Raw genomic sequence first — 9649 nt, forward strand, 5'->3', positions numbered from 1 at the left:
CCTGTGACATCAAAATGAATCATTAAGTAACTCTGAACCAAGATAAAATAGTCCACCATTATGGACCCTTTTGAAATACAGGTGTTCCCCTCCTCATTTCAATATCTTTTTGATTTAAAGATTATTTAATTAAAAGTCTTAGGAAATTAGTATAATAATATACAATGTAAAATAAAAACAAATAAATAAAAGTATAAACAGGTGATTGAAAATTATATACACTCAATGTGTAGTATCTTGATATAAATGCTAAGACTGCTTTGATTCTGTAAGACCATAAAAGAGAGAGAAAGAGAGCCTTATTAGGGAAACAAACAATTCTCCCTTATGTTATTCTCTACATTAGCTCATCTATTAATAAGAGAAGGAAAGTAATTCTTTGCCAGTAGGTGGTGCTTTTGTATAAAACATCACTCAGAGATAAACTCATTTCTAATTTTGTTATCTCTATATATCTTGAACCTGAAATGCATCTTCCAAAAGCCCAGCCCCAAGTTACTCCACTTTTTCCTCTGAAATATATGCCCATTTTCTCACTGCTTACAGTGACATTTTTAATACCATCTAATTCTCTCCATTGGAAAGTAACATAATCACATACATGAGTAGGTGGGTTTGCTTTCCTGTTTAAAATGGGTGTGTCTGTATGGATGATTCTTTACTGTGACTCTCCTCAGTAAAAGAGATTTCTGTTCCCTCTTTACAATATGGACAAGTAACACTGACTCTTAGCCATGGATATCAGTGCACTCAGAATGTAAGAACAGTACAAGCATCTTAAAATTGATGTCAGCAATATTACTATGGTTTATCCTGATCAAAGTCATTGTGATTGCTAGTCTACACCTAAGAGCTTAATGCTTTTCCCTCCAGAACTTCCAAGTATCTAAATTCTCCCACACCTTGGAAGAAGGGCAAGTTACACTATCCTGGAATACATGAGGATTAAGGGTTATAAACCCAGTAAAATCACACTAGGTCCTTTTTTACAACAACCTTTGCTGAGGCAAATCCAGATTCATCAACTAATGACAATGATAAATTAGAGGAGTGGTCTTAGTATCCCAGCAGGGAGAGACTAGCAATAATAATATTGAGGTAATTGTGGGGAAAAAAACAGTATTTTCATCCCATGTAACTGAGAAGGGATGAAGAAAGTCAAATTCTTTCTCAGTTTTAGTGGGATAGGAATTCTTAAGTGTTTTTAAGCCAATACTTAAAATTTCCTTCCCCGTCTTTCCCCATCCCAAGCTTTTCACCAGAAACGGTTATAAGTAGCATTTTATGGATTCTATTTATTTGAAATTTGAACTTTCTTCACTTTCTCTGAAGACTATGCAACTTAATGTGCATATTAAATTCAGGGAAACATTTATATCCATAATAAGCTGTCTACAATAATTTTCAAACACAGGCATTAGTAAATCAAAGAAGTCTAATTCAGAACCTAAGCCCTATATTGTTAAGCCCTATTGTTAAGTCTTGGATTACATTTTGGAACTAGCCTAGGGAGAAATTCCATGGACAGAGAAAATGCTTTTTCCAGCGTGTCTTGTTAAAACCTTCCTGAACCGGTAACCCGTACATTTAGGGAGGCTGTGAGAGACTAGAGGTATGATTCATGAGGCCTGGACTAGTTAAATGCTGGAATTATTACGGGGCAAATCAACAAAAGCATCCCAATTGCTCTAAGAAGGCGATGCCCCCAGGTGCTTTCAAACACGCTCTCCTCCCTCTGGGCATGCTCTGTTGTCAATGCAAATCTTTAAGCTGATGTTTTATGTAATTGTGAGTTCCTGGGGGCTCCAGGCCTCCTCCATCTGTAACTGGGTTTCCTTTCCTCCTACAGAGCTTGCACTAGCACTCATTTATCTCAGAGTTCAAATCTCTCCCTGCCTTCTACTCAAAGCCTCAACATCAAGTCAGAACCTGTTTCTCCTCCTAGAGACCGTACCACCACCCCTTCGAGATACCCACAACACACGCGCCACGAGGCGGGGAGATCTCCTGTTGACAGCTTGAGCAGCTGTAGCAGTTCGTACGATGGCAGCGACCGAGAGGATCACCGGAACGAATTCCACTCCCCCATTGGACTCACCAGACCTTCGCCGGACGAAAGGGAAAGTCCCTCAGTCAAGCGCATGCGACTCTCTGAAGGATGGGCAACATGATCAGATTATTACTTAATAGTTTTTTTTTTTCTTGCAGTGTGTGTGTGTGCTATACCTTAATGGGGAAGGGGGGTCGATATGCATTATATGTGCTGTGTGTGGAAAAAAAAAGTCAGGTACTCTGTTTTGTAAAAGTACTTTTAAATTGCCTCAGTGATACAGTATAAAGATAAACAGAAATGCTGAGATAAGCTTAGCACTTGAGTTGTACAACAGAACACTTGTACAAAATAGATTTTAAGGCTAACTTCTTTTCACTGTTGTGCTCCTTTGCAAAATGTATGTTACAATAGATAGTGTCATGTTGCAGGTTCAACGTTATTTACATGTAAATAGACAAAAGGAAACATTTGCCAAAAGCGGCAGATCTTTACTGAAAGAGAGAGCAGCTGTTATGCAACATATAGAAAAGTGTATAGATGTTTTGGACAGACCCGGCAAAGGGTGGCCATGGTTAAATGTTAGGAACACATCAGGTCACCTAACACCCACCCCGAGAACGCTCACAAACCTGCAGGCACATCCTTGGTGTATGGCACTCATGAGAAAGGATCGACGACCATTAAAAGAGGACCATACCTATTTTTAAAAATGTGGAGTTTGAGGGCTAACGTATTTAATTAAATAAATAAATAAATCTGGGTCTGCATCTCTTATTAAATAAAAATATAAAAATATGTACATTACATTTTGCTTATTTTCATATAAAAGGTAAGACAGAGTTTGCAAAGCATTTGTGGCTTTTTGTAGTTTACTTAAGCCAAAATGTGTTTTTTTCCCCCTTGATAGCTTCGCTAATATTTTAAACAGTCCTGTAAAAAAACCAAAAAGGACTTTTTGTATAGAAAGCACTACCCTAAGCCATGAAGAACTCCATGCTTTGCTAACCAAGATAACTGTTTTCTCTTTGTAGAAGTTTTGTTTTTGAAATGTGTATTTCTAATTATATAAAATATTAAGAATCTTTTAAAAAATCTGTGAAATTAACATGCTTGTGTATAGCTTTCTAATATATATAATATTATGGTAATAGCAGAAGTTTTGTTATCTTAATAGCGGGAGGGGGGGTATATTTGTGCAGTTGCACATTTGAGTAACTATTTTCTTTCTGTTTTCTTTTACTCTGCATACATTTTATAAGTTCAAGGTCAGCTGTCAAAAGGATAACCTGTGGGATTAGAACATATCACATTGCAACACCCTAAATTGTTTTTAATCCATTAGCAATCAATTGGGTCAACTGACATCCATTGTATATACTAATTAGTTTCTTTCATGCTATTTTTTTTGTTTTTGTTTTTGCATTTTTATCAAATGCAGGGCCCCTTTCTGATCTCACCATTTCACCAGGCATCTTGGAATTCAGTAAGTGCATACCCTAAACTTGCCCATATCCTAAATGATATGGTTGGTTTTCAGCCTAAAATTTGATAACGCTTTTAAGAAATATGCCCAGAATAGAGAGCTGTGTCGGGGCACATGTCCCGCCAATATAGCCCTAGAAACAAGTGATATGGAGTTTACTCTATGCATGAGTTATAAATTCCCACAGAAGAAAAATGTGAAAGACTGGGTGCTAGATAAGAGGGAAGCAGGTAAAGGGATAGTTGCTTCGTCATCCGTTTTTAATTATTTTGCCTGACCCTTAACAATCTTGTCAGCAATATAGGACTGTTGAACAATCCCGGTGTGTCAGGACCCCCAAATGTCACTTCTGCATAAAGCATGTATGTCATCTATTTTTTCTTCAATAAAGAGATTTAATAGCCATTTCAAGAAATCCCATTAAAGAACCTCTCTATGTCCCTTTTTTTTTAATTTTCAAAAAATAATGATGACTCTTGTCTAATATTCGTCTATAAGGGATTAATTTTCAGACCCTTTAAAAAGTGAGTGCCATAAAAGAAAGTTGATATATATTGTTTGAAAGAGATTTCAGTCTAGGAATGATTTTCTCTTGGAATGTGAAGATCTGTCGATTCATCTCCAGTCATACACATTGACATACACAGCAAAGAAGATAGACAGTAAGATCGACACTGCTATATCAGGTGTAGGACATTTCTTATCCAGTTTTTTCTTTTTCTTGCATAGATGCTATGTGTTTCTCATTGCAAAAGGCTGCCGCTGGGTGGCAAAAGCCAAGAGACCTTACTAACTAGGCTATATTTTTCTTAACTTGATCTGAAATCCACAATTAGACCACAATGCACCTTTGTTTGTATCCATATAGGATGCTAGCCTGCCTTGTACTAATGTTTTATATACTAAATCAAACAAAAAAAATCAATCATTTCATATATCCCACTACTCCAGTTATCCATGGAACATGAAAGAAAAACATTTATGCAGAGGAAAAACAGAAAATCATCCCTGAACACACACACACACACACACACACACACACACACACACACACACATTCACACATAGGGGGAAAAAAAAACAAAATTATTTTCCTCGCCATAAATTTGATCCCATTCTTACAACCCATCCTTATAACTTGATGTGTACAAAATATGCAAATGTCACAAATGTTCTTTGTCATTTCAAAACACTTTATCAATAACTTACCAGTGGGTGGGAAAGGGTCATTATGTGAAAATATGAAAAAATAGCCATATTAATTTTTTACCTGCAATTTGCCTCAGCAAGAAAGAAAAAGTGATTTTCTAATGCTGAAGATAAAGTAAGCTAAAGTACCAGCAGAAGCCTTGGCTATTTATAGCAGTTCTGACAATAGTTTTATAAGAACATGAAAAGAACAGAATCACTTGAAAATGGATGCCAGTCATCTCTTGTTCCCACTACTGAATTCGTATAAAGTGGTGGCAAGATAGCAAAGGGATAATCTGAGAATTTTTTAAAGATGATTTAATGAGAAGAAGCACAATTTTGATTGTGATGAGTCACTTTCTGTAAACAATCACTGTCTATCTTTACCCTTATATCTTATCTGTAATTTACCATTTATTGTATTTGCAAAGCTAGTATGGTTTTGGGTTTTTATCATGGTAAATCCTTTGTATTCAGGAGTTTAGGGCAGAGCCCTGAGGGAGTGTTATTTCACATAACCCATCCTAGAGTAACATTTTAGGCAACATTCTTCATTGCAAGTAAAAGAACCATAAGTGGCATTTTACACAGCTTACAATTATTGTTATATCTAATCCTATTTTAGAAGATTTTTTGGTAATATTAAGCTTAAATACTGGTAAAACTGATGCAATATACGCAAGCTGCACAACCTGTATGCATTGGTGCGTGGAAGGCTGTTCATTTCAACCTTTTTTAAAATTGTGTTTTTTAGTAAAATGGCTTATTTTTTCCCAAAGGTGGAATTTAGCATTTTGTAATGATGAATATAAAAATACCTATCATCCTCAGATCATTTTAAGGTTAACTAAGGTGAAAATTTAAAAAAATTCCAATACACTTTTTAAAAAAATGTCTGCCCTCTCACACTTTTATGTATTTATTTTTCTTACATACCCATCTTCTAACTTAGAGATAGCATTTTTTGCCCCCTTTATCTTTGTTTTTGTTTTTTACTCCAGAGAGTAAATGCTTTGTATTTCTTTCTTTAGAAAAAAAAAAAAAAATTTTTTTTTTTAAAGAAGAAGCAGCCACTTGAACCCTCAATAAATGCTGTTGCCTAAGCATGGCGTACTTCATCTGTTCCCGTTTGTGCCATCTGCTGTGATGTCATCACTTATATGGCGTTAATTTCCTGCCACTACAGATCTTTTGAAGATTGATGGAATACTGGTGTCTGTTAGAATGCTTCAGACTACAAGATGTAATTAAAGGCTTTTCTTAATACGTTTTAACCAAAGATGTGGAGCAATCCAAGCCACATATCTTCTACATTAAATTTGTCCATTTTGGTTATTTTCATAATCGGGTATTGCATTTTGCCTTCCCTGTTCATACCTCAAATTGATCCATACCTCAGTTTAATTCAGAGAGGTCAGCTAAGAGATGGATTCTGTTGTGGTTTGAATGCATTACCAGTGTTCTCTTGGAGCGAAGCAGCCCTGGGTCACTGTAGGCATAGGACTTGGATTGCTTCAGATGGTTTGCTGTATCATTTTTCTTCTTTTTCTTTTTCTGGGGACTTGTTTCCATTAAATGACAGTAATTAAAATAGCTTGTAAATGAGGGCATACAAGCATTTGCAACAAATATTCAAATAGAGGCTCACAGCGGCATAAGCTGGACTTTGTCGCCACTAGATGACAAGATGTTATAACTAAGTTAAACCACATCTGTGTATCTCAAGGGACTTAATTCAGCTGTCTGTAGTGAATAAAAGTGGGGAATTTTCAAAAGTTTCTCCTGCTGGAAATAAGGTATAATTTGTATTTTGCAGACAATTCAGTAAAGTTACTGGCTTTCTTAGTGATGCAGTGTCTGTGGTGCATTTTTTTAATTAATGTTTTGCTGTTTAAATTTATTCCACTTTATCGTGTTTTTTTAAAGCAGCTTCTCCCACAAGCACAAGTGAGCTTTCTCAGTTTTCAACTCAAAATACTCAAAAAGAGGGATATTTGTTTTTTGGTGGGGAGGGAGAGTGTGAATTGTTTCCCTGCTCTTGGGGTGATATATATATCCAGCCAGTGTGGGAAGTTCATTGTGATATACGTATCCAGCCAGTGTGGGAAGTTCAAGGTTCTTATCAAGTGGCTCAACTTTGTTATCAAAGCAGTTCCGTGAAGATCTTTGATAACTTGCTTAATTACACAGACTTTTCCAAAACTCATTGTGCAAGGTATCCCCATGTTTAATATTTTTTAAACTAAAGTGTGTAAAAAGCACTTCCAGACTTATTTCTTTTTTCTTCATCAGAATAGTCTACTTAACCAAAAGAGGTTGAAAACATAGGCTTCTATCTAAATATTTGAGGAAATTAGTGAATTCATCCATTTTTAGAAACTATAAAATATATCCATTACCAAAATTTAATTACTGATATAATTTCTAAAGGAAATGTCCTTAGAAAGATCAACACAGAGACTAGTTTAGGAACTGAAAAGGAAACAAGGAGGCCCTGGCCAGCCGACTGGAGAACTGGGCTTTTGCATTAGCAGTGACTCCTCCTCTGATGAAAAAAATAATGCCTCCTGCAGAAACACTGCCTGTGGCTTCAGAATAGCAGTGCTTTTCTCTTTGTTCTCTTTATCCATTTTCAGCAAACATTTATTAAGCAATTATTATGTGTATCTCGTGGTAGATTCTAGGATGAATCAAGATGTAGCTCTTGCTATTAATAAATGTATAACCTAATAGGAGATTAAAAGGCTAATAGGAAATAGGAAATGTTTTCAGAGACATCTGCAAAGTGCTAGAAGGGAACCACTTTGGCCATCTTTGGAACAGAGCTGAAGCCCCGAGAATAGGCACTTCATAATCTGCCCAGCAGAAGCAGTCTTTGACTTGTCTTTGGAGGTGGGTAGGATGGAGAAAGGCCCAGATGGATGAGGACAGGACTGATCTGTGGGCACAAGACCTCTGCAGTCACACGTGGCCCTCCACTTAGCTTCATGTTCTGTTGTCACCATCTTGAAAATCTAATCTTTGAGCCTGTGTTTTGTAAGTGAAGTCATTTAGGACAATAGACCATGTATGTGGACAGAGGTGATTAACAGAAAAAAAAAGTGGAAGGCTTGAATTGTAGGAACTTTAGAGGCACTTTTTCCCTGCTCTTTAAAAAAGGACATTTTCACTTTGCAGTGAACCCTGCAAATTACAACTCCAGTCCTGGGTGAGAGCAACCTACAAGGAGGAAATAGTAGTTACGAAGGCACAAGGATAGAAAAGCAAGAGACAAATTTGCAGGAATGATGGCCCACCCTGTTTGAACTATAGCATGTGTAGGTGCTGGAGGAGATCATGGGGAGGAGGACTCGGGCAATCAGAGGTCTCTCACCCTCTCGCCCATCTTTGGAATGTACGTTCTGCCCACTGTTCCCACAGTGGGAGCTATTTTCAAGAACACAGCCTCAAGAGAGCAAGGTGGTGTTGAGATCATCTGGACAGTATACATGACTGAACCCCCATTAAGTCCTCTGTATAAACTTTTAAGGGAATTCCCTGGCGGTCCAGTGGTCAGAACTCGGTGCTTTCACTATCGTGGGCCCAGGTACAGTCCCTGGTCGGGGAACTAAGATCTGGAAAGCCACTCTGCTTAGCCAAGAAACAAAACTTTTAAGTTTCTGGTGAGTGGGTGCAGAGATCCACTTATATTGCAGCCACTCAAGATAAACCTTCTGTGTAAGTTTCCTTGCTTATTAAAACTGCCACCCACCAATCTGGAGTGGTCTGCCTCTTTTCTTTGGTCTCTCCTTACCCTCCATGTACAGAGGCCGGGAAGCTCCCAAGGGGAGCAGTAAGACACAAGACTGCAAGAGTTGGTTGGGGTCTGATTATATAATTGCAATTTAAGAAGTCTGGGGTTTAAAGAATTAAGTGAAAGATTACAAGAGATGGGGCTTCCCTGGTGGCGCAGTGGTTGAGAGTCCGCCTGCCAATGTAGGGGACACGGGTTCGTGCCCCGGTCCGGGAAGATCCCACGTGCCGCGGAACGGCTGGGCCCGTGAGCCATGGCCGCTGAGCCTGCACGTCCAGAGCCTGTGCTCCGCAACGGGAGAGGCCACAACAGTGAGAGGCCCACGTACCGCAAAAAAAAAAAAAAAAAAAAAGATTACAAGAGATGGAATTGTTAAAGTACAGCAAATGATTAGGTTTATGGTAGGAGTAATGATAGATAAGGAATTGTTTATAGTTTTAAGCTTAAATGATTAGGATCATAGTAATGTTCAAATTGGATATGGAGAGGTCACTGCTTTGTCAGGAAGGTAATTAATTCAGTTTTCAGCCTGTGGAGGTTGAGTGAAATCCAAGAAGAATATGAGAATTTTGTAAATAGAGACTTGAGCTCAGGATACTAGTCAATCTGAAGGTAAAGTTTTGCATGTTACTAACAGGGAGAAGCCATGCCTTTGAAAAGCGTGTCAAGGGGAAGAAAGGGCAAAGGGAAAGGGGAGAAGAAGGCTTGGAAGGGAATGTTGCAGAGGGGAGACCTACAGAGGGAAAAGGACGAAGTCAGGAAGGAGCAGTGAGAAGGAAAACCGCAGAGTGTGGTCAAGGCATGGAGGGGTTTCAAGGTTCAACAGTGTGCAGTGCTTTACTGGGGTTCCAGAGGACGAAGATCAAAGAAGGGTGATATCTGAGAACTAGTTCAATAAAATGGTGTGAGAGAGAGGAGAGACCACAGAAGTCCATCTAAGAGATGTTGTGAAATTGCAGGCAGCGAGTATGAACTAATCTTTTTCAATGTTTGTGATTAAAAGAAGAGAGCGGGGGGCTTCCCTGGTGGCGCAGTGGTTGAGAGTCCGCCTGCCGATGCAGGGGACACGGGTTCGTGCCCCGGTCCGGGAAGATCCCACATGCCGTGGAGCGGCTGGGCCCGTGAGCCA

At 38.4% G+C, this 9649-nt stretch overlaps 1 protein-coding gene across 7 annotated transcripts in view; it reads left to right on the forward strand.

Moving 5' to 3' along the window:
- Positions 1–6576, forward strand: part of MEF2C (myocyte enhancer factor 2C) — a 150192-nt gene extending 143616 nt beyond the window's left edge. For 6 of the 7 annotated variants that reach the window (XM_082620991.1, XM_082620993.1, XM_082620987.1 and 3 more), the window contains one exon: positions 1850–6576. In XM_082620991.1, coding sequence (XP_082477117.1) covers positions 1850–2171 — 322 coding nt within the window. In that variant the 3' untranslated portion in view covers positions 2172–6576. The remainder of the gene's footprint in view (positions 1–1849) is intronic. The other variant, XM_082620992.1, reaches the window with a different exon arrangement.
- The last annotated feature ends 3073 nt before the right edge of the window (positions 6577–9649 follow it).

Source organism: Mesoplodon mirus (genome assembly GCF_964341445.2).
Source record: "Mesoplodon mirus genome assembly, chromosome: 5".
Taxonomy (NCBI): domain Eukaryota; kingdom Metazoa; phylum Chordata; class Mammalia; order Artiodactyla; family Ziphiidae; genus Mesoplodon; species Mesoplodon mirus.